General features: G+C 39.6%; 1 protein-coding gene across 3 annotated transcripts in view; it reads right to left on the bottom strand.

Moving 5' to 3' along the window:
- Nucleotides 1-476: 476 nt before the first annotated feature.
- Nucleotides 477-26,854, bottom strand: part of LOC124612298 (endoplasmic reticulum metallopeptidase 1-like) — a 474,311-nt gene continuing 447,933 nt past the window's right edge. For all 3 annotated transcript variants that reach the window (XM_047140409.1, XM_047140408.1, XM_047140410.1), the window contains 4 exons: nt 22,697-22,911; nt 22,365-22,480; nt 9,358-9,533; nt 477-8,294 (listed from right to left, as the gene is read on the bottom strand). In XM_047140409.1, coding sequence (XP_046996365.1) covers nt 8,133-8,294; nt 9,358-9,533; nt 22,365-22,480; nt 22,697-22,911 — 669 coding nt within the window. In that variant the 3' untranslated portion in view covers nt 477-8,132. The remainder of the gene's footprint in view (nt 8,295-9,357; nt 9,534-22,364; nt 22,481-22,696; nt 22,912-26,854) is intronic.

Below are 26,854 nucleotides of genomic sequence, written 5' to 3' on the forward strand. Positions count from 1 at the left end.
GCACAAAATTCTTGCTTCACAGGCTTCATCATTACCATGGACAAAACAGATTGTGAATGAATTTTTACTGCCAAATGAGAAATAGTTACAGAAATGCATGTAATTTCTTAAATGCCTTTGATGCAATGAATTCAGATAAATTACAAATTAGGTATATGTAATGGAATGTTTATGGTCTATTCAACATTACTGGTGACAAGTGACGAACATATGGTGATCGTATCTGAAAGGACCATTGTAATGTGTTATCTGTAAAGTAATCAAATCTGGTAAGATCTGCTTTGTCTTGCCAATTACAGTCTTAAGTAATAAAATATTTTCTGATAGCTGCACCAGTAACATATTAACTTCTATGGGATATTTGCTTTTAAAAAAAAAAAAACCTCAGTAAGGCTGGAAAACTTTTTGTTCCAAACTGCTGTAGACACATGGAAATGTCTGCTTGTGAGAACTATCATTTTTATTACATGCAGTAGTAGTTCAGAAGTATGGCACTTTATTAATGTCAAGACAAATGTTTTGTCAAGAAATAATGCTGTGTGCTTTACTACTCTGTGGCATGAATTCCATCAACAACTGACAGCCTTTCATACCATTTTAAAGATGTATTTGTACAGCTCAGATGTAAAATATTGCTTGCACAGTGTTTCGAGTACCGTAAAATCTCCTCAGAGTTAAAGATTTATTTCTGGAAGAACACAGTATCAAGTACAGTTTTATAGTAAATAAATCACAGTATATTAATGTTTTCAATAAGGTTCTAAGTAGTGACAATTCAAAATCTCTACATGTAAATTAGTAGAAAGAGTATCAGTCAAAGATGATATAGTCTATGTGAATTTCCAACTTTTCAGTTTTGTTTCCTTTCATTCATTTATACATCGTGTCCTACAAATAGTAATATAACAAATTTTGGGGATGCAAAACAAATTGATGTAAACAGAGATTCTGCTTACATAAACTAAATTTTGACAATTCAATTAATAAACATTAATGTTAATTTAAAACTTACTTCTACAACTGAAGTAGCACTTCATTCAGCACATTTGCAATCCATTTAACTTTTTGTTTAGCTAGTGGTTTCAGTGAAGCTTTATTTTGGACTATCTTGCCTTTGTTAAATATTCTAACAATCAAATTCTTGGCTGTGCAGTAGTACATGAGAAAAAATGTATTCTTAAGATGTTCTATTTGAAAGAGCATTTATAAATCTGAGATGCACACACACACACACACACACACACACACACACACACACACACACACACACACTATACGAACGTGAGCCAGTAGCTGAATATGTGAAAAATATTCCTACTGTTTTATTAAAAACCTATTGAGAATGAATAATTATGATTAATACATGATACTTAAGAAGCAATATATTTACCATGTGTAAAACTGCCAAGTAAGAAAATTTTGAAACAGACAGTTTCTCTTTTCCCTTCCCCTTTTGCAAGATCTACTGCCAGTGTTCTAGCAGCCTAACCATATTTATATGGTAAAAAGGACCTTGCACTTTACAATGAGGAGGGACCTGTGCGTTGTGCTGACATCCAATGTCAATCTGTTTCGGCTTATTGCTGCATTGGTACTGAATTCAGACAAGAACAGGTCAGATGTTGTGACCTAGTTCACTGGAAAATTACATGATGGGGCAGAGGGCGGGGTGCGACAGTGGCATGCATTTGAAAAAGATTTGTAACTGAGTCCATAGACAAGTCCCATTGAAGAAGATTAAAAACATCAGGTTTTGTATGGCCAGTTACTTGATTCTTAGACGGCCTTTGTAGTCTGGTCCCTTCAACCCCCACAAACCAACCAACTTTATTCTTAGGATAAAATACCTAATGTGTATGCTGCATCATATTCAGTGGACATTTTAACATTTTACAGAACAAACAGTCTGATGTTCATGCATCCCTACATCACATTGTCCAGTACCATTATCAGTTAAATCTCTGTGCAAATTATTATTGCTCTGGTGCTACCATTTTGAGTGAACACAATATCTCAAATGTAGGCTTTCCTTATCACCTGGACATGACATTTTGTCTGTACTGTCAAAAGACATACTGGTCTTGTCATCTGGTATGACCAAGGTTCTATGTCTGAATGCTGGTAAATGTCAGAATTATCAAACACCATATTGTGAGAACTTATAAAAACACTAAACCATTCAAAATACATTTGGGGAAAATGAAAACCATAAAATGTGTGCAGTGTCATGACAACACATGCTCAACAACAGTGGACACACTATACTTTCAAGTTATTTTCTCTATAGCCAAATAATTCTCAGTCCAATGAAATAAATACTGAAGAGAAAGAGTTGCATGTGACATTAAGTTATTTAACAACTGAAGAGGAGTTGTGTCAGTACCAATGAATCTTCGATGTTCTACAGCAATTTTAGCATACACATACAGGCCTCTGTAAGAGTGATATACACCTTATGACTACTTTGTCAATGCGCTACACAAGCTACTCAATACAGCTTCTAGGTGGCAACCATCACATTGTCTTCATTTTGACACTTGTTATAGTAAAACTTGCTCAAACTGGCACATCTATAATTTGGAAATCTGCCCAAACTGTACAATTATTTCAATCCTGATGCATTCAGTGCACTGTTATAGGCTGACTTTTTGTATAAAGCGGAACGTGCCTAACGCGGAAATGGAAAGCAAATCTTAGAAAATACATAATAATTCATTGTATAATAAGGAAAAGAGCCTATACTGTACTACCATATTACGGTTCATTAGAGATTCACGACTCTACAAGGATGTTACTGGTACGTAGTGGTAAGTTCCTATGGGACCAAACTGCTGAGGTCCCTGAGCTTACACCACCTCTGTTAAGCAGTGCAAACCCAACAAGAGAGGTCCAGTGCAGCATGACACTGCTGTTGTGGACCCAAAACCGCGCCGCTCTGTGCAACAACAAATTAGTTCTTTTAAGTGTCAGAACAGTAAATCAAAGGAAATCTTTCATTCATCGGCACTCTGTCGGCTTTCTCGTTTTCCTCATTATTGACGCACACCGGCACATACAGGAACACTGTTGTGCATTTACCAACATCCTGCTGCAATGTGTGCAGTGAAAGAGGTGGGTATTGTTCCGTTAAACAATAGTTTTACCTGTCTGGATCATTATTTTCTGCCAATTTCAGTTGCCTTAGTAGCGTTTTAAAGAGCTACAGTAACATGTCGAAAAAATGGTCATTAACACTTAACAAAAAGATTAATGTAATCGATGTGAGTGAGAAAGACAAACTCTGAGCGCGAAATTATGTTGCGTTTCAAATGCAGTAAAACACAAATTTATGAGGCTTTAAGAAACAAGGATAAGATTCAGGATGAATGGCTGAAAGGGAATGGGCAGATGAACAGAAAGGCAAAGATTGGAAATGAAGAAATTAATGAAATAGTGTGGGAATGGTTCATAAGTGCGCAGGCAAAAAACTTCCTTTATCTGGACCCTTGTTGCAGAGCGAGTTCTGGAAGTCGCTAAAGAGCTTGGAATTGTGGAGTCTGCACAGTTTCAAAGCTAGGCACAACATTGTGTGGAATGAAGTGTGTGGGGAAGTTAAGGAGTGCAGGAACAGAATGGAAGACAATACCGTCCAACTTAACTGTGAATTATGACCTGAAAAATGTGTTCAATGCCAATGAAGTGGGATTGTGTTATCACAGGCTGCCTTCAAAATAACTACCAGTTCAAGGTGAAATGTGCACCATCAGGAAAATGTCCAAGGAAATACTAGCTGTACTTCTGTGTGGGAACATGTTGGGTGAAATGGAGAAGCCACTGTCAATTGGAAAGATGGCAAAACCGCATTGTTTCGAAAACAGACGTCAGTAAGCTTCCACTCACAAGGTGAAGCAATACAAAGGTGTGGATGGTGAGTAGTCTTTTGAAAGAATGGCTGGGCTCTTTCAATGCCAAAATGAAAAAAGGAAATCACTAATTTCTCCTTTTCCTAGGCAATGCAAACTGCCACCTGAAAGTAACATTATCACACTTAAAATTGGCTTGGTTCCCTCCAGGTTCAACTATCCTCACACAACCCATGGATCAGGGTGTTATTTATACATTCAAGTGTCATTAGATGTGATTACTGATGCATTTTCTTATTCTTAGTGTTGAAGAAGCCGAAAGTGTGTGTGTTCTTGCATGGTCAGTTTCTGTCCTGGATGCAGTAAATTGGATTGGCTTAGCAGTGCTTGAACAAAGTGGGGTTTGGGGGTCAAGAACAAGATGCTTCTGTGGCCATTGAAGTTCAAGAAAATGCATCAGCAATTCCTGAATTAATGAAAATGCGAAACATTTCACGTAGTGCAAATGGTTACATTCAAAGTGATGACTTTCTGTCAACTCACTCCACTTTCACATCAGAGAAATCTGCTACACACAGGATGATGATGAAGCCACTGCATGCATAAACGATGCTACGCATTTTGCAGCACACACAAATTCTCCCAAGTTGTTGGAACTACTGTATGGTGCAAAAAATTGCCTAGAGGGGAAAAAAAAACAGTTTTGGACAGGAAATTAAAATGAGTTTTCCTCTTTGATATGTGGTGAAAAATGTGAAATGTAAAGCAAATAAACATGAGAGTAATATGTATGTACACACCATAATAAACAAATTTAAAGTTCTGGTAAAAATATAGAAATGCCATGTTATTTATCAGTTAGTATAATAGTCCAGTGTTCTATTGTCCAATATACAGTAAATGAACATCTACTGTGATGGATTGAAGGTATGTAAATACAGTATATGCATAATTAGAAGTTTCTATTGTAGTTTTGTGCACGATACCTGACAAATTTTACATAGCCCAAGTGAGTTTTGTGTAATTCGGAAACTTGTCCAATTTGGAAAATTATTTCAATTCCAGACAATTCAATTTTGAGCAAGTTTTACTGTATATGAAATACAAACATGCTAGTGATTGCTGAAAAATAATCAAATTGTGCACACACAATGTAAATCTGTAGTTTAAAGGCAGAGGATACTTGCAGAAGTATCATCTTAGTTTCATAAACATCTTTGACACACAACTTCTCCAGTCCACATAACCTAATACACAGAATATGCGAGACTTGGGGGTGAACAAACAGCTCAATGCAGGCGTGTCAGATTTAGTAAGGGAAGAAACAAAATATTTGTTTATAAAACAGGTAAACCCATAACAGTATTTTATTGAGTATTCTACATGCAAAATTAACTTACATTGAAATAAAGATAGTAACCATGAGCATGAAACAAGTACACTTTCATATCAGCTGCCATATTGTTTTAAATAGTGTACCAGCTGAGTGAATCTAGGTAAAGTGTATGACTAATTTGATTTTAGGCATTATGAAAGAAATAATATTTCAGGACATGTGTTACCAACAAATGAAAACACAAACTGAATGTTTTTTTGAAACCAAGAAGTCTTTAGCTGATAACTGTACTACCTGCAAAACTGCATGTGGCATAGTTATACATTGAATGTTCTATTTTTATGAGCATGTGGTAGGATGTTTCAGCACCTGCTTCAACCATTATTATATTTTGTCAAACCTTGATTTTGAAACCTGAAGTGGAATAATTTATCATTTTGTACACAATGGTAAAAATATACATTACAGGGTGATAACTGACATGGATGTGGCAGTTCTCGTGATTATTAACCACAATAACAGTGTTGAAATTTTATGTTTGAACCAGTATGTTGCCAATTTGAGAAATATGGAAAGATTATTTCAGTGCTGCTAAAATAATAATTGGTATACTGCCTGATGGTTTCCGTTTCAGATTTTTTGGACAATGTTGTACAATTTTTTTAAAATGTTTCACCACAGTGAGTGGCTGCAAAATGTCAGAAAAATCTATGACAAAACATTAGATGAAGAATGCAAGAAGGAAGTCAACAGGCAATATGTCAACAAGTGGCTAGGAAGGCCTCAACGATTTTGTACAATGATAATCATTTAAGATTGTTGTTACATGAATACCGAGTGCACACACATGTAGATGCTCATACTGATTAAAAATTCTGAGTTTACACCATACTACTGAGCAGAAGCATTTCCACATACAGTCACAAATTCTCAGCGCCTTAAAGAGATGTCAGTTTACTATTTCGTATCACTGAATCAGGCATGCGGCTCAAATGCTGTTTATAGGCACATAAACAAAATATGATCATTGAGAACACCCTACTGACAATTTCTAAATCATATAACTGATTACACAAGTTTCCTGAAAATTAGCATCGCAATTCCACTCGAACACACATTAATTGAGTGATATATGCATCCCCCCCCCCCCCTCCCCAATTTGTGAACTGCACATATTCATTAAGTGTAAATCTGACTACGATGAGAGATATTATATACTTTCAGTAAAAAACAGTGGCGCAAAAAGAGACAACTGAAATCAGTATAACTTAGTGGGTAGTGTCAATAGCTTATTGGAAACTACTAAAGTAGAAAGACTGGCAGAAGAGGGATGAAGAAGGGAAGGAAAGACAGTTATTAAAAATGCTGGTTATGTAGTGTGATGGTATGAGACTTATGTGTGTAAATACAAAACAACAATAAAACAGCACATAATGCAAGAAACTCTCAACCTCAATTTTTTATCATCCTCTTAAGAACAAAGTTTCAAACCATGGAATAAATGTAATTAGCTGTGAATACAAACATTTGTGTAGAACACTCTGTTGTAATAACAAACACAACAGATCACAAAAACAGGACTAGACTCACATTCAACTTCCTTGAACATACTAACAAAACATACGAATTTCTAAAATTCGTATCTTTGAATCTTATTTCGATAAGCATGCACACTTTTATCACAATTAAAAGCAGTTAAAAAAACAACAGCAATAATTTGACTTGCACGGACAGATCACTTCCATTTTCATCATAAATATTCTCATCCACACACAACTATTGTATGCAACATGTATACTTAAGTACTGGTTAATACTTTGAACATTTTTATCACTGTCACGTAAAACTTGATTTTTAAGGATCTGTATCAAAAAGATAATACAGACACTGTTCCCGGGATGAAAGCTGTCTACATTTCTTCTCTGCTACAACACATTTTAACAGCTTGTCTATGAATAGTAAACCTATGATCGCTTAGACAATAGGTTGTTCAAACAACAAAATTAGCAACTGCTGCAAAGCAAACAAATAATGTCCCTTCTTAAATGTCCAATACGAAAACATCTATAAAAAACTATACTCTCTCAACAATGTTAACAAATTTAGCATTTAAAAAAACATTTTGTAGATATGTTAATGATTGTAGTGGTAGATATTATCTGCCCATTTCTTTTACACTTTTTTCTACACAGCCTTAATAGCTAATATTCAATCTCAACAACGCTTTATATGATAACACAGCACACTTAAAAAAATACTGCTCAAAAATTGTTTCCTATCCAACTTGAAAGGGCTTACAAAAATTTTAAATACAAGTTACAAATTATAGGTAAACAATATTCAATACTTGCAAATGAGTTATGTATGTGTTTCTCCTATGTATTGCCATATCACACATCTTTGTCTTTTCACATAATGTTAGTTACAAATAGCTTATGTTGCCCGACTAAAATGTAGGATTGATACCAAACAGTAGTTGTATAATATTTATTACATTCTGCTGATATTACCAGTACTTAATAACTGTAAAAAAGCTTTTCAAATAAACATATAACTCTTAGTGTTAATTAAGGCCGAAGTGGGCCATGTGTTTATGGACAGTACAGGAATCAAAATTCATATATAGACACAAAATATTCCAAAGATTACTACTGATTCCTGAGAGATCAATGTAATATAAAAGGAATAAAAAAATTAAGTAAATACTGTTCTTAAAAATACATTCTGTAAACTAATGGTGTCACTCAAAAATGAATATTTAACAGGGAAAAAAAATATTTCTGGTAAAATAGTGCCAGCAATAACAGCAGAGGCCCTTCCAGTTTTAAAAAAGTATTACAAAACTGTACATTTACCACGTGTCTCCTACAGGAGACAAAATAAAATCCATGAACCAAGTCCTGTGCAGCTTGATTCATTCATTATGTCTATACTGTGTTTAACAGTTCAGAACTTCAAAATTTCCATGAGGAGTATGTTGCAACCCAGGCTGATACAGTTGTCCATGATGGGAAGTACTGTAAAAGCTGGTCAAGTCCTGGTGAAGTCTTGTGCAGTCCATGTAGAAAATGACTTGTCACTGCTATGTCCAGTGTTTCGTTAATTCTTCCTTCACCCTAAACAAAAATAAAATCCATGACTGCAAAAAACTGAGCGAGTTTGTTTTGCAGGGACACGAACTCCATTAAATTGTAGTCAGCTGAATCCTGCAGAACATTATAGCCTCACATACTATACTAATGTAAAATACAGTAGTGGCCCCCAGTATTTCTACTGAAACTCTTACAAATATACTGAAAATACATGCAAGAAAGAAAGAAAGAACATCATACTCACCAAGCAAATATTTTGAGTGTGCTGCCTTGCTATGTAATTTAGACAAATCTACATGAAGTTACTGATAATGCAAAGGAGAAAGACTAAATAGAAAACCAGTTCTGCATGAAGAAACACTGAAAAACTGAATTTTAAGAGAAATATATGCTTAGTATTATCATTGTCATGGGCTTTTAGTTGTTTCTGGTTATGTGTATATTTCTTGTTCTGGTCAGTTTGTCTTACATGCACATTTCATATGGTTAAAAGGTTCAGTTTCAGCAATCAGGGGTACCCCATTCACTCAATGGATGGTGCTGGTCAAGCTATCATTATATTGCTCTGGCATTCACAGCTTCTACTACCCATGGGTGAAAAGCCACACACACAGTTTATGTTTCTTCCTTTCATTTATTGTGCACTCACACTGGGTGAGTGTCTTCTGGTTTCTCCACCACCAACATCATTTCATTTGCATTCACTTTAATCTGAACACACTTATTGGTGTATGTTGCATACATAATAAAATGTATTATTAAATTTGCAAAATAATGATGTTGAAGATAATTCGTATTTTTGCTTAAAGTTTTTTTTTTTAATTATTATTATGATGTACCTGGGGTGATGCAATAGCCGCAAGTCGGTCTTTATTTCAACATTGGATTTTTCAATTATTTAGTTGAGTGGTTCCAATTTCTATCATTAAATGAATGAAAGTATTAATGTGTGAATGTGGATTTCTATTAATACAAGCAAACTAAATCACAGGGTTATGCCTGTTTCGGCTTTCTATTTCATTAGCGTAAACTAGAAAAGGAACAACACAGTATTTTTCTCTGACAGCACTCGTTGAGGTTTTCTTACCTTTAGAATTATCCAGAATGTCCAAGGAACTGGATCTGAAGCACAGCCATAATAAATAAAGTATGTATCCCTCTCATTCCACTTTGGACCTACAAGTGGCTCACCTTCAACAAAACTCCAGCTTTGGAGCTGAAATCCATTGGCAGGAGCCATCATTATCCCCATATGGTCTGGTCCTGAAAAAGACGAGAAAAATAAAATTTAATGCTATTTAATACAGTAAAATTTGATAGTATCTAGTCACACACATAATATACAGTTGTATTTATTCAAGACATATTGAAAAGGGAAATAAATTAAAGTTGCAAGCATATACAGTCCACAGTAAGTGGTATGTCAGACACAAGGAGAGAGAAAAAGCAATATTTATTTGCTTCTGGAATAACCATACTGCAAAGCATTACACATAACAGAGTGGCCTGGTGCCCATTCCAAGTTATGTAGTGTGCAATCACAGAAAAAGATATAAATACAATGAGTAAAGTACCAACTTTTTTGTGAAGATTTATTTACATTAATGAAAGACTTCTCAATTGCTGATATGTGAAATGTATGACTGGCTCATCATGTCTGTATGACATTTAACAATATAATTCAGCTGGAGTCTTAGTAAAATGCAGTTATTTAATTATTACATTATCTTGAACTGAGTCCTATGGAAACAGGGACACAACTACCATTCTCATCATAAATTTCATTTCTCTTTTAACTCATTTATTTAACATTTTTCAAAGTAACATTTTTCAAATGTAACATTTTCCAAATTTTCTTTTTAACCTGTGTTCATCACCTCTAATCATTTATTGAACTACAGTTCAAGTAAAACAGTATATAGACACAAATTAATGATATCAATATAATAGAGGGAAACATTCCACGTGGGAAAAATTATATATAAAAACAAAGATGAGGTGACTTACCGAACGAAAGCGCTGGCAGGTCGATAGACACACAAACAAACAAACAAACATAAACATACACACAAAATTCAAGCTTTCGCAACAAACTGTTGCCTCATCAGGAAAGAGGGAAGGAGAGGGGAAGACGAAAGGAAATGGGTTTTAAGGGAGAGGGTAAGGAGTCATTCCAATCCCGGGACCGGAAAGACTTACCTTTTCCCCCCTAAGGTAATTATACTTTTAATTATACTTTTATGAGAACCTTTCCTTATTCTAACATTTGCAGTACTCTCCTGTCTGAGTTTCTCATTGTGCTTAGGCCTAGTTCCTATACCAGTGGTCACATGGTGTTCAGAGAGGCAGATTATGTCAACTGGGTTGGGTGACTTTAATCCATCAATGGAATTACCTAGGACTGAGATACAACTTGGTGGAGATAAAATTTCTGGTGACTGGTGAAAATTTATAATTGATAGCTGTGATTGGTGATCCAATGTGCTAGAATTGTGCTGTTTAATTTCTTTCCTAAACTGAAGATTTGTTTCAATCATGACCTCTCGTAGAACTTGACATCTTTCTGTCTTACCTATCCTAAAAAAGGTGCTGCTCCAACACCTGTAACCACTGGTATTTTCCCATTCATGGCAGTGCCTCCCCCCCTTAAATTTCCTGCTATTACCCCAGCCAGTTTCCCCTTCCCTTTCCTGTTGAGATGTAGGCCGTGCCTGGTATAGTCCCACCTACTGAGATAATCAACAGGAACCACACCAATATGAGCCCCCGAACCCGATCCAAGCAGCCGTTCCAACTCCAAATTAACTCTCCCAACAGAAGAGCTCAAATGAGGCCGGTCATGGCGTCTCAGGACAGATACAAATTCAACATTGGTGTGTCTCGATGCTGACGCAATCTTTACCAGGTCACACTCTATACTGTACCCAGGATCTCTGTCGATGCTGTTCCCTGGCCCTCCCACAATAACCACGGTGTCTTCCCTGGTAAATCCTTTACAGAGTGAACCTAAATCCTCTGTCACCTGATCCAGACTAGCACTTGGTTTGAAAAAATTTGTGACCTGGTATTCTGGTCCTAATTCCTCCTGCAGAAGTTGGCCTACACCTCTGGCATGAGAACTGCCTAACAACAAAACTTTCTTCCTTTTCGATGACTTTCCTACAATCTTTTTCAATTTCCTATTGAAAGTTTGTTGTGTCCTGTCTACACCTACCTCTGCTTGAGGCTCATCAGTTTCTAACTGAAGCAACAGGTCAAACTTATTTTTGACATTCACCACAAAACTGTCAGACTTAGTTCTAGGCCTATTCCTTCTGCTACCTGTTGCCACTTCCCACCTCTCTTTGCCCTTCTCCCTCCTTAACCTGTCCAGATCTTCCCTAGCCTGATCTAGCTCAGCCTGAAGGGCAGCAATTTTCCCCTCCTGTTCCACTATCTTCCTATCTCTGCTGCAAATCCTACATAACCACTGATGAGCCTGATCCACTTTCCCAACACCCACGCCACTGCAGTCCCCCCAGTGAAAAAAACTACTGCATCCATCACACCAAACCCCGGAACTAACAATTCTACGGCAAGTCAGGCACTTCTCACTCATGGCAAAAATAATACTTTAGCTAGAATAAATCAATTAAATTACCGAAAATCAAAAAAGACGTTACAAGAATTAAGCCTATTCACAAATGTATATAAGCAAGTTTCTGATTTAAAATTCCGCTGTTTTTCTGAGATCTGTATTAAAACAACGAAGGTATACGCTATTTATTATATATTTCACTCGATGGAATGAAAAAAAGGACAATTAAACGAGATACTTTAACTTTGATTCTCCAAAAACGTTACGAGAATTAGGCCTATAAACAAATGTATATAGGCAAGTTTCTGATATAAAGTTACGCTGTTTTTCTGAAATCTGTATTAAAACAATGAAGTTATACGCTATTTACGGTAGTTTACTTATTTGTTACCGAGAAACTAGTTAAATTACCGTGAAACAAGAAACAAACACGTTTACAAAATTTAAGCCTAAGCGCGACTTCGCGAAGTTACGATCTTTTCGTGTTTTCTGCAAAAATACGCAAAGAAAAGTCAAACCTTTAACGGCAAGACTAAACGATACACTAATGCACGTATTTAATTTATTGTCGGCGTTAAACTAAATTATATTCCTGTCTAAATCACTTAACTTTCTGGAAATGGTTTCTGGCGTCACTTACTCGGCGGCCTGGTGGTAAGACGGCTTGTGTAATTTTAAAGGGAATAAATGCAATTTAATCACAATTCTGTTTATCTAGGCCACGGGGAATGACAGTACATTGTGGTCATGACAACACAAGGAAAGAGACAGGTGAGGATCATTTTTGACAGCTGTGGCACCTAGAAGCAATAATGATGATACACAATGCTGTCCCAACGACACTGTCTCCACATTTCAATCTGCACTGGGAGTAGTTTTCTGATGTAACTGTCTTATAGGGTACCATTAAACATGACACTACTGCATCACATACAGGATATGGCAGACAACGGACAGAGCCATCCTATATATCTTTGGAAGGAGTTTGTTATGGCACACCAGGACATTTTTATAGAAGGTGCGAACAGTGAGGTCAGAGAAAAGCTCATGGAGGTAGTTAGCAATGAAGGATACAATTATAAAGTTCAAGGAAGTTTAGAAAATATAGGTTCATCACAGAACTTCTTAGTTTGTGTGACTGCAGGCAGCAGTGCCAACCCTGTTGGAAATAAATCAGAATTCCTTGCAGAAGTGAAAGAGAAAATGAAAAAAGCTTCCCATAACCAATACCCAATGTAGTCAGAGGTATCCAATTTATGTGCAAGGAATGTCGCTTTAGCAAAATATATGTGTGGTGGTGCTTTTACAATTGATAATATAATGGAGCATGAACTTCGAATGTGCCAATTTTAGATCTCTCCTGAAGTTATTAACCAGCAGCAACAGAGTCTTCACTTCTGGGTAAGGGTCAGCTGGAACATTTCACTGACCATATACAAGCATTCAATATTAAATTCTCACTTTTCAAGAATCAGTTTGACAAAGGAAATGCAATTTCTTTTGTAAAATTATCTTCATTGAAGGACTCCAGTATTAAAACAGACAAAAACTGTCAACCAGTTCTACATAATAGAGGAAGAATTCCAGTTTTGATTTAAGAGTGAGGTGTGCTAGGGCATTCAGTGAATATTGCTGACATTTGCACTGACCTGCAGCTTTATGTACATGGACATCAATGACAAATTTAATAACAAGGCAAATGTTCTAGATTTCTGCAAGGACTTCCATCAAGATTGATTTCCTCATTTACACAAGACGGCTACAAGCATAATATGAATATTTTGTTCCACATCGATCTTTGAAGAAGTATTTCCAACACCAAAGAGCTTTAAAATTCCTACGTGAAAATGTCAGACTGTAACCTTAACTGCACACTACATCTACAAAGCACATGAATCATTTCACTGAATACAGAAAAAAAGAGTAAGAAGATAAAGAGTGCACAAACTGATTAAAATCATTACATTCATTATTTATGGTTAAGTAGAATGAGAAATATATAACTATTTCAGTGTAACATTTTGTGGAAGCATTAAATTTTTAGTTCATTTGTTAAACTTATTGCAGTGCAATCTTCTTTAAAATGCCTTTTGTGTTTCTTGTTGCAATATTAGTTAGTCTAAGAAGTAAATGTTATCTAGATTGTCTCCTCTGAAGTCTCTGCATGGTTCCCCACTCCATGACGTTTGAGGTGGTACAGTGTTCACACGTCTGCATTTGTCATCTGCTTGCAGAGTATGTTGGATTTGAAGCCCTGATCAAAGTGGAGATATGGCATTTTCAGTAGGTGAGATTCTCCTAGAATTATTTAGATCCTTTGGAGAATACACACACAAAAAAAAATCCACCTAATTTGCAAAATAAATCAGACAGGTTAAATACCCACAGACTTCAAGAAGAATGCAATAATTGCAATTATAAAGGAAACAGTTGGTGACAGGTGTGAATACTACCAAACAATTAGTTTATTTAGTCATGGAGACAAAATTATTTACAGAAGAAAAAAACAACAGATAGAACAAAAATTGATCTCCCTTGAGGTGACTTCTACCAAGGAAAGAAAACACTAGGGAATAGTACACCTACAGTATCACAGAACTATGCCTAAAATGTCATTTTTTTCTAAATGATTGCCCATCTGGAGCTTCTGACTTCTATCACTTTTATTTCTGACCAAGCCCTCCAATATATCATACACCACCAGCAATTTACATAATGTCAACACAGACACGACCACTTCCAATTACCAGTCAAAGGGAATGACCACATTCAAGCAACACACGTTTGCACAATAATCTGTCATCTGCAAGCTACTATGCTGCATGTGGCAGATGGTAGATAGTGTTAGAAGTTTCCTCCCTTAGATTTTCTTTGAAATTATACTGTGATATCTAGCATTTCATTTCTCTACACTAAATTTTGGGTGTTTGTAAAGCCAAACAGATCCAATCAGTTGAAAGAAAACAGTGGTTCCCATAAAATCTATTCATTGGAGTAAAAACCTTATCATGTATTTGAAATATTTTTAGTAAGCTCATTCTCATACAGTAACAGGTGCATCTGCATCGTCTTGGCCACTAAAATCAACGTAAAAATTACAACTTTCACAATTTTAATGAATGAGAGGGCATAATGCCTTACATGATCATTGTCTACATCAATATGTAGACTTATCAAGTTATAAGGAACATCATTTCAATTGCAAGCTTGAAATGTTGATCAAACCTGTACATCTGTCCTAATCTACACACAAAGAACAAAATGTGCAGCATATTCCTCTTGTTGGTAACACAGAGGGCAGTGTTTGTTCCATCAAATCTACATGGCACCCGACGACGCATTCGGGAGGAAGAGGTCCAAGCACAGGGAAGAGCTTTCACGTCCCGCAATTTATTATGGGGAAGTGTCAACCAAACACACACACACACACACACACACACACACACACACACACACACACACACACAGTGGAGTTTCCTTTCTTCCCTCCCTGCACTCCGGCACTCACCCTGAAAATAGATGATGGAAATTGAACAGATGATGTGTGAGCTTTCCCTGGTCATGTACAACATTCAAGGAGTTTTCCTGTGGATGAGTATCATGAACTTTGAAGCAACACTTAATTCTGTTATCTGTAGTTAAGTATGCATTTATCTTATTAATAAAAACAATATTCCAGTAACATATGTACATTCATCCAGAGGTACACAAGGATAAGAGAAATTGTCACGTACACTACATCTGGGGATAAGTGGATCGGTGATACTAAAAAATAAGTTATAAAATGGAATTTTTTGTTTTTTGTTTTAGGGCACAAAACTGCTATGGTCATTAACACCCGGTCTGTGACTTAGGAAAAGGTAAAAAACGAAAATGGAAACCAGCAGCAATGGGAACGAAACTCAAAGAATTGGAGAAACTAAAAGCAGAAGGAAAGCTTAAGAAACCACTACAGAAAGGGGTTGGTTGTCCCCAAAAAGAGTTTCAAACGACTGCCGTCATCTCACTGGCACTAATAAACTCAAGAACGTGATTGGCTGAGCGCGTGTCATCTGCTAAAATGGACGATATTTCAGGCGACAGCTGTAGACGGGCGCATAACGGAGTAAAATAGGGGCACTCAAGTAAAAGGTGTCTTACCGTCCACATCTGAGAGCAGTGGGGATAGAGTGGGGGAGGATCGCCCCTTAAAAGATATCGATGGCTAAAAAGACAGTGCCCTATCCGGAGTCTAGTTAAAATTACCTCCTCCCGACGACGCATTCGGGAGGAAGAGGTCCAAGCACAGGGAAGAGCTTTCACGTCCCGCAATTTATTATGGGGAAGTGTCAACCAATGTGCATGCCATAAAAAAAACAACACGACGACATAAAACACTCCGTAGATCGGCGAAGGGAATTGTGAGAATAGCTGGCCGAAGAAGAGAGACTGCAGCCTTGGCCACTATATCGGCGGCCTCATTTCCACAGATACCAACGTATCATGGGATCCAGAGGAACACCACCGAGACGCCCCCCAAGTGGAGCAAGCATAGGCAGTCCTGAATCCGCTGGACCAGAGGGTGGACAGGGTAGAGAGCTTGGAGACTGAGGAGAGAGCTGAGAGACTCTGAACAGATAACATACTGTATCTGCTGATGGCGACGGATGTATTGGACAGCCTGGAGAACAGCGTAAAGCTGCGCTGTATAAACCGAACACTGGTCGAGAAGTCTAAATCGATTTGGGGTGTCTCCAACAATATAGGCACTCCCTACACCAAATGATGTCTTTGAGCCATCTGTGTAAATAAATGGGGCATCCTTCATTTTTGCGCATAGAGCAGAAAATGCCCGATGATAAACAAGTGAAGGGGTACCATCCTGGGGAAACTGACAAAGATCACAGAGCAGGCAGGTCCGGGGACAGAGCCAAGGCGGTGCCGTACCCCAAGTTGTCAAGAAAGTTTGAGGAAAGCGGAAAGAAAGAGAATGGAGCAGTTGACGGAAGTGGACTGCCGGTGGTAGTAGGGAGGAAGGGCGGCCTGCATACCCTAAATCCATGGAGGTGTCGAAAAAAATGTCATGGGCCGGATTAGCGGGCATGGAAGACAAATGGCTAGCTTAAAGACTTAGAAGGACAGCTTGCCGATTAGACAGCGGAGGTTCAGCAGTCTCAGCATAAAGGCTTTCCACAGGGCTGGTGTAAAAAGCTCCAGACACTAAACGTAATCCACGGTGGTGGATAGAGTCGAGACGCCGAAGAATAGACGGCCGAGCAGAGGAGTAAACTATGCTTTCATAGTCCAATTTTGAGCACACTAAGGCGCGATAGAGGCGGAGAAGGACCACTCGGTCCACTCCTCAAGAGGTACCATTCAGGACACGGAGGGCGTTGAGGGATCACAGACAGCGAGCCGAAAGATAGGAAACGTGGGAGGACCAGCACAGTTTTCTGTCAAACATAAGACCCAAGAATTTAGTGACATCCGAAAATGGAAGGTTGACAGGCCCTAGATGAAAGGAAGGTGGAAGAAACTCCGTACGACACCAAATATTAACACAAATCGTCTTACTGGGAGAAAAGCGGAAGCCTGTTTCGATGCTCCAAGAGTGGATGCGATCAAGACATCCTTGAAGACGTCGTTCAAGAAGGCTGGTCCGTTGAGAGCTGTAGTAGATCGCAAAATCGTCCACAAAGAGGGAGCCCGAGACATCAGGAAGGAGACAATCCATAATTGGATTTATGGCAATGGCAAACAGTACAACACTTAGCATGGAGCCCTGGGGTACCCCGTTTTCTTGGGAGAAAGTACGGGAGAGAGTAGTGTTCACCCGCACTTTAAATGTGCGCTCTGCCATCAATTCGCGAACAAAAAGGGGCAACCGACAGCGAAAGCCCCAAGAGAACAGTGTGCGGAGGATGCCTGTCCTCCAACAGGTATCGTATGCTCTCTCCAGATCAAAAAATATTGCTACTGTTTGGCGTTTCCGGAGAAAATTGTTCATGATATAAGTGGAGAGAGCTACAAGATGGTGAACTGCAGAACGATGCTTTTGGAAACCGCATTGGGCAGGTGTTAAGAGACTGCGGGACTCCAGCCACCAAGCTAAACAGCAATTCACCATATGCTCCAAAACCTTACATACACTACTCGTGAGAGAAATGTGGCGATAGCTAGAGGGAAGATGTTTGTCCTTTCCAGGTTTCGGAACAGGAACGATGATAGCTTCCTGCCATCGTATGGGAAAAGTACTGTCGGTCCAAATTAGATTATAAAGGTGAAGGAGGTAACACAGACTATGGTATGATAAATGCAGCAACATTTGGATGTGGATACCATCCGGTCCTGGGGCGGAGGAGCGAGAAGAAGAGAGTGCATGTTGGACTTCCCGCATGGAGAAAACAGTATTGCAGCTTTTGCGATTTTGAAAGGAGAAAGCAAGAGGTCACACTTCCGCTGCACGTTTCTTCGGGAGGAACGCTAGCAGGCAATTTGAAGAGCTCGAAATCTCACCAAAGTGTTGACCCAATGAGTTAGAAATTGCGACGGGGTCCACTAATGTATCATGCGCGACAGTGAGCCCAGAGACTGGGGAGAAGCTAGGCGCGCCTGATAACCGTCGAATCCGACTCCAAACTTCCGAGGAGGGAGTGAAGGTGTTAAATGAGCTAGTAAATAAGTCCCAGCTTGCCTTCTTGCTATCGCAGATGATGCGATGGCACCACGCACGGAACTGCTTATAGCGGATGCAGTTGGCCAATGTAGGATGGTGTCTGAAAATGTGAAGAGCACATCGCCGCTCACGTATTGCATCACAGCATGCCTCATTCCACCAAGGAACTGGGGGGCGCCAGGGCAATTCGGAGGTGCGAGGTATTGAACGTTCCGCAGCTTTAAGAATAACGTCTGTAATATGACTGACCTCATCGTCGACGCTAGGAAAGTGACGGTCATCGAATATCGCTAGAGATGAAAAAAAGTGTCCAATCGGCTTGAGCAAACTTCCAGCGTCTCTGGCGCATATATGGCAGTTGTGGCTGCAGTCGAAGGACACATGGAAAGTGGTCACTCGAGTGTGTATCATCAAGGGCGAACCATTCGAAGCGCCGAGCTAGTGGAACAGTACCGACCAGAAGGCCCAAATGAGAGAAATTTGTCGTGGAGGCAGACAAAAATGTAGGGTCCCCAATGTTGAGGCAAACAAGATGCGCTTGGTGGAAGACGTCTAGCAATAATGAGCCACACGGACAAGGATGTGGAGATACCCAAAGTGGGTGGTGGGCATTGAAGTCCCCAACCAGCAAATAGGGGGGTGGAAGCTGACCAAGAAGATGAAGGAGATCAGCTCATGCCATTGATGTGGACGATGGAATGTATACAGTACAAAGAGAGAAGGTGTATCCAGAAAGGGAAAGACGGACAGCGACTGCTTGGAAGGAAGTGTTTAAGGGGATTGGGTGATAATGGAGAGTATTATGGAGAAGAATCACGAGTCCTCCATGTGCTGGAGTGCCTTCAACAGAGGGGAGATCAAATCAGACTGACTGAAAATGGGGGAAAACAAAGCGGTCATGGGGATGCAGCTTTGTTTCCTGAAGACAGAAGATGACCGACGAGTAGGATTGTAAGAGGACTGTCAATTCATCCCGATTGGCTCGAATGCCGCGGATATTCCAATGGATAATGGACATAGGGTGGACAGAAAATGGAAGAATGTGACCAAGGTTGCCGTCAACTCAACGACTGCTCAGAGCTTGCGACCCACAGTGTGGAACGGCACTCAGCCGAAGGCAGAAGATCCTGATCCATAGGTTGTTCAGGAGCAGCTCCTGCCACCAGCGATCAGCCGGTTGATCAGCCGCCAGCAGTGCGCCTCGGTGACACAGAAGACGGCCGAGGGCGGTTACCACCAGGTGGTGCTGTAGATGAGACACGTCGTGGCGGAGAAGGAGAGGAACTGGGTTTCTTATTAGCCTTCTTGGAAACATGATGTTTAGATGAAGGAGGAACCGATGGTTGTGAAGTTGGGGTACGTAAAAAATCTTCACCAGTATGCTCTGTTTTGGAAGTCCGGGTGTCTGACTTTTGGGATCAAGATTTAGCAGAACCCGATGAAGGGTGAGCCATAGAGTGAGCAGGCGAAAGTGAGGAGGTTGAACGGGCGATCTTTGCGCTGGCCGATCTGACGACCGTGTCACTAAAGGTGAGATCACAAGTCTACGTGGCCGCCTCCTTTGTTGGCCGAGGACAGGCAAGGACCGTGATGTATTTTCCTGTCTGAGGCACAGTGGACTTTCGACTGGGGAATAATTTTCGAGAAGCAAAGGTTGACACCTTTTCCTTCACTCTGATTTCCTGAATGAGCTTTTTGTCTTTAAAAATGGGGCAATCTCGAGAGGAAGAAGCGTGGTCACCCATACAGTCGATGCAACGAGGGGATGGAGGTGGACAAGCACCCTCATGGGCATCCTTGCCACACGTAACACATTTGGCCTGGTTGGAACAGGACTGGCTGGTATGATTGAACCGCTGGCACCGATAGCAACTTGTAAGGTTTGGGACGTAGGGGCGAACGGAAATTCTCATAGGCCGCTTTTATTTTCGATGGGAGTTGAACTCTGTCAAATGTCAAGAAGACAGTACGGGTTGGAACGATGTTCGTGTCAACCCTTTTCGTAACTCTATGAACAGCCGTTACGCCCTGGTCAGACAGGTAGTGTTGAATTTCCTCGTCAGACAATCCGTCGAGAGAGCGTGTATAAACGACTCCACGTGAGGAATTTAAAGTGCGGTGCGCTTCCACCCAGACAGGGAAGGTGTGGAGCAGTGAAGTACGCAGCAATTTTTGTTCCTGGAGGGCACTGACTGTTTCTAACAACAAGGTGCCACTCCGTAATCTGGACCAAGACTTTACAGGACCTGCAATTGCGTCGACACCTTTCTGAATAATGAAAGGGTTGACCGTGGAGAAGTCGTGACCTTCGTCAGACCGAGAAACAACAAGGAACTGTGGCAACAATGGAAGAACTGTCTGTGGCTGAGACTCAGTGAACTTACGCTTGTGAGCAGACATAGTGGAAGATGAGGAAACCATTGCGGAAGTATCCCCCATGATTACCGGTGTCTCCGATGGCGCACTCCTCCCTTGTGGGGGCCCTGTCTGAGGGCACTCCCGCCTTAGGTGATTGTTCACACCTCCCGAGAAACGGACGGAGGGACCAATCGGCCCTTTCGGAAGGTATCAGCTCGGGTAATCACCCCTCCCTGGGCCTGGCCATTACCAGGGGGTACGTACGTGTCCTACCTGTCTACCCAGGGCGGGGAATTACACGTTACCCCGTCACCGGCTACGCATGAAAATGCGTGGGTCGGCCTTCAGACACACACAGGGAGGAAGAAAGAGAAAGGGAAAGGAAAGAAGAGAGGTCTCAAACGCTGCAGCGGAGAAAATGGTAAAGAGAAGAGGTAAGGAAAAGAGAAGGACAAAGGAAGGATGAAGACATGCAAGCAGAGAAAGCGAAGAATGTGTTACATTTTCTAGTGTCCGTCTCCAGACGTAGGCACAAACCATACTCCCAGGGGGGGGGGGGGGGGGGGCGGGGAGAGAAAGGAAAGGAAAGAGCCAGAGGTGACGGGAGGGGGGGGGGGGGGCGAAGATGGGGGATAGGGAAGGATGCGGAAAAGGAAGGTATGCAGCCTGGAAAGGAAGGAGGGCCACATTAGCTCGGGGTCCCGTGCTTGCTACGCACGTATCCACAAAAGAGTTGTGGACCCCCTGGGGGGGAAAATGGATGTGTGAAATCACACTGGATGTGGTTTCTTCATGCCAAATACTATGGTAAAAAGAATGTTGCTACTTCAAGAAGGCATTGCTGTATTTCTGGCCTACATATTTACATTTGTTGTAGCCAACAAATACAGTCTTTTTGAAAATCTTAAGACTTTTAAAACCACAGACTCTAAGCTTTCTGCATCGATCTTCTAAGAAAATAGAAGTACTTCAGTACCATTAATTAAAGAAAAGTGATCAAGTAACATAGTTCTTCAGTGTGAAATCTCAATTAATTATAAATACAACTGATTAGTATAGTAACTAGCAAAAGCTCTCCTTTACACCCTGACATGAAATAAGTACACTCCCTCATTATGCAACATTCAGCATATGCCAGAAATTTCTTTTCAATATAAAAATCTCTTTCCATATTCACAGCACTAACTTCACTCCCTCTTCCCATCCTACCCCATAACCTCACCACACTCTTCTTACCTATACTACCTCCTGTGGCAAAAAGTTCATACAATGGGCTGTTTCCTCACCTAAGTGTGTCTATCACACACTCAGAAAGGTGCATCCATGTCATCCTCATTTCTGGTATGTTGCCACTTACCCATACACGTACATTTCATATGCAAAGTATGAAACTGCCGCTTTAATTTTTTTCTAGATTAAATTCACACATTTCTTACACACTGGAGATTTAATAGTTAAGACACAGCAGTTTTACACAACACACAGTGTTTAGTAACTTATTTACCTGTTATTGTAAATGTCATGTTCAGCAAATTTTTACCAATATTTTCCTTGGATACAAGTTTCAGTGTTACCGGTATTGGAACTGGTGGATCTGGAGCAGGAATCCAGTGAGTCTTCCTGAAAATTAATTTTAAATGTGGTCAAAATATTAAAAAGATAGGGCACTGTTAATTATTTGTGAAATAGTGGTGCAAACTTATATGTCTAGCATTTGACTTGTGTGTAAGAATACAATACGGTTAGCTAGAACAATCGAAATTTTCAATCACTAGATATTCAGAATAATTCTAATGAAAGGACATCAGCTTTAAGATGATTGTATTAAGTCTTTACCCCAGGAATGTAATGACAGGTAGCAGATATGGGAAGCCACAATATAGTTGGCGGCGACATTCTTCACTTGAAGTATGTACCATTTTTGCTTGTTCTATGTGAGGAACTATGGATTTCACAGACTGGGGGCTGTTCACATCCATGTCAACTAGCCAATAACCAGACTCATGGTGATACTCTCTGCCTGATGAATCGTGGAATACTTGTTTCGTATGCTGGGAAGCAAAATATAATTTAAATAAGTTCTAAACAAAAATGGTTTTGAGTACATAGAAATTTTTGCACACCGACATAAATTGAACATTTTATCTCATCACACAAAGAAGCTCTACAATCAAACAATTGTGACACATTAAGCCATAAAAAGTTAACCAGTTTTTAGAAACAACATACCATAAGCATTATCATATCTACTGCTGAAAGTAATAATACAAATTAATCTGTTTTCACTCTCCTCCTCCCCATTTAATGTTTAAATGACACAGTCTATTAACGTGTAGCTAAAAATTGAAAGAATATGCTTTTTTTGTGGCCCCTCAAGCTCAAGAATATAGTGCAAAAGATGATCACAAATGATCAAACACACTCATAGTAGTAGTGGAACTAGTAGTATTTAAAGATAAATGACACGCCAGAGAAGAAGGGGTGGGGGGAGGGGGGGGGGGGTGCGGCTCCGTCACAATCGGCTGAATGAGTGACAATGCAGTTGTCGGTGTGTAATGTACAACACTTACAACAAACATTTCTGAATACTATTTTTCCTGCAATATGTAATGAAATGTGACAGAATTTTGAATCTATTATGAGAATTCACATTTTAAAGAAAAATAGCAGCTGCAGAGCGAAGCAAGGAGTAACTTTAAAACTTTGTGATGAAAGGAGAAATATTGAGTGCAATGGAAACTATTGAACAAAATACATTATAATGTTGAACACTGGGAAGGAGCTTGCAATGATGGGTTTGATTACATATTAATTTTGAGGCATCATAAAGGACTCCTGTTTGTCAATTTTGGAACAAGTAAAGAGTGAAAGAAGTTGGTAACATGCTGGTATGGTGTACAGAAATTGTAATGTTATGCAAATTCAAAAAAGCTAATGAAAATATAACTTCATACAGTGACAGCCATTATATCTTCATGTAAGTTAATTCTCTAAACAGTTCCAGATTATGAGAGAGAGAGAGAGAGAGAGAGAGAGAGAGAGAGAGAGAGAGAGAGAGAGAGAGAGAGAGAGAGAGAGAGACATGAAAGATGAAACTTCAGACCTGGCAGTCTTATTTCAATACTGCACCAAATAATTAGTAAGATCATTACTAATGGCATAGAAACATAAGTCAGGCAAAACTAAAAGTCAACTTCAAAAGTGGATATGGTACAGTCAACCATTTTTAGAACAGAGCAAAGTGCCAGAATTAGCCTTTATCTGACTTGCAATTGATTGAGAAATGCTTTTGACACAATTTGAATACCTTCCTAGTATTGGCCCTCTAGAAATAAGGTGCTGATTGAAGCAATATTAGTATACTGAGAAACAAACAAAATGTACTAGAGGCATATATTTAATGGACACATGGTAAGCACTGCTTATCTGGTATAAAACAACAGATATGTTTAAAGCATTCCTTACATGGGTTGACAAGTGTGATATTTTTGGGCTAACAGTTCTGATTTTTCACTTTTCTCATGAGAAGTCAATCAGCAAACTTCATGATGCTCGTTATGCATTATGATGCAATCAAGGACTGAGTTCTCTGTATGGGTCATACAAGTGGCCACCTAAGTTCTGGGAAGCATGGTTAGCTGCTACCCCCAGTCATCAGGTCCCATAGTCTGCGTGTGGGTCTTGGTGTGAGGTTAGAGTCACTAAAACTTAATTTCTTATTGATTGCTACAGAAAATGTGCACATGGTTGAGAAAAATGGCCACTTACATATGTCATAAACATTTTAAAGTTATCTCAGTGCAATTAACAGCTTTAACAGTGTGTAACCCGAGTTGCAAAGGGATACCGCTGTTGGCAGCAAGGTAAGCAACTAAATTTTTTGCATATTATACTGCTGAGTGCCCAGATCATGGAAATACAAGCAGGGCAGCACTAGTGTGAATGTGGCACTTTGCTGTCCTCAGTTTCCAAGGGGAGAAGACCACAACACCAACAGGTACCCCTTCAACGTGTAATGCAATGATGTATATAGGCATAGATGCAGCATGTGGTGAGGCCATGGCAGCTGTCTAGACTAGCTCCCACCACAAAGCAAAAGAGAGAAATAAAATTACTTCAATTTTGGTAACAGATTCAGACTCCTAACTACATTCTGAATAATTTGATATTAAACTCTAACCACTCCATTGATTAATTAATCAATCTAAAACCTTCATTGTCATTTTTTTCCACTATTAATTTTTCAAAGCAACCAGGCACCACCAATGTCTTGCCTACACAGAGGACCATTGGTTGAGTGGAGGGTGGGGCAATTTTAATGTACCCACTTCAATTAAAATAAAAAATCCCTAATATAGAGAAGTCTAGCAAATTTCCCTGGCTGTTATTTCAAAGTTAAGTTGAAGCCATATTGCGATGGAGGCATTCCAGTTCCTCCAACTTTTAAAGATTTGGCACTCAAAAAGGGGTCCCAGCCTGAGAGGCAAAGAGAGTATGCCTGTCAGAGAGAGGCTGCACTAACAGTTCGTTTCTACTGCCTCTTATGTTGGCCGCAGGAACCTAGTCGTTAACTGTGGATGGACACCAAGGTGAGGCATCCGAGATTATAGGTAGCACAGACAGCTACTCTTCAACCCCACTGAGTTGATGTTTCTTAACAGGCATACATGAGATTGATCACATGGCACTCACCACCTTTTGTTGCAAGTGTTGCCTTCCATCACTTTGGAAGCATTCTTGTGTTCAGCCATCCGTTACTGGTTTGCCACGACTCATTTTAAGAAGTGCACTGCATTTGTGGTGATTATGACAGTGCTATCACAACATCTGCACCACAAGATGCTGGCATTGCAATTCCACAAGTTGTAGTTGTGGTAAGCTTTATTGTCCAAACGCTATTTTCTGTTATTATACTTGTTACCCATGACTGGCTTCTTTCATTAACATGTTGAAATTTGGTTTACTTTCCACATTGTCCAGGGATTGGAATTTATTCTCTTAGTTTAACTATTTATGGAATTATTTGTAATTTCTAACTTGACATACAGCAAGTCAGTTGCTCATCACGAGGCTATTATTTGTGGGCAATGCTTGAAGGAAGAGATTGTGACATGGCTACCTCAATTTTGTATGCTAATTTCTGAATACGTGATTTCATTACTGGTATCTACTCACTTTCATTGGTGTGTAGCTTCCATCCTGTCACTCTTTTGTTCAATTAATCCATTGCCATGTGACAACACACTGGGAGTAGGAGAGCGAGTCTGACCTAGGTATGATCCAGGGACAGGAGATCAGCAAATTAATGATCTGTTAGGGAATAGTGATGATTAGTGTGCCTCCAAAGGTCATTTATTTCATCTCTACAGTCTGTGTAGCAATAGAACAGCAACAGTTGTGACAACTGCAATAGGAACACTAGATTTCATAGTCATGAAATTATTTTAGTCATCATGGTCATGTGTTTCCAGTCGTTCACCAAGAGCATGCGAGATATATATATTTTCACTGCAATTAACAACACCCAACACCTCAACCATGTGAGAACACTCAGGAAGCAGAACAGGCAGTTTTTTAATTGGACAGATAAAAAATCTACTCACCAACACACACAAAAAAACTGTTGTGATTGGCAAGCTTTTGGAGCCAGTGGCTCCTTCAGGCAGAAGAGTTGAAGGGAAAGGAAGAAGGGTGAAGGAAAAGGACTGGAGAGGTCTAGGAAAAGGGGTAGATTTTGGTGAAACCCACCCAGAACCACAGGTCAGAGGAGACTTACCGTACTAGATGAGAAGGAAAAACTGATTGTTGGGGACTACATCAGATAAGATTTGAAAACCTGAGAGCTTAAAGGTGGAAGACAGGGTAATATACAAGACAGATTACAACTAAAACATAGAGCATGAGTTAATAAAAGTGAGTAAGCGAAGTGCATTGCACATAACAGAAGTGGGAGGGGGCAGTGACAAATAGATGAGAAACACATTGAAAGCTGTA

The sequence above is a fragment of the Schistocerca americana genome, chromosome 4, assembly GCF_021461395.2.
Source record: "Schistocerca americana isolate TAMUIC-IGC-003095 chromosome 4, iqSchAmer2.1, whole genome shotgun sequence".
NCBI lineage: Eukaryota > Metazoa > Arthropoda > Insecta > Orthoptera > Acrididae > Schistocerca > Schistocerca americana.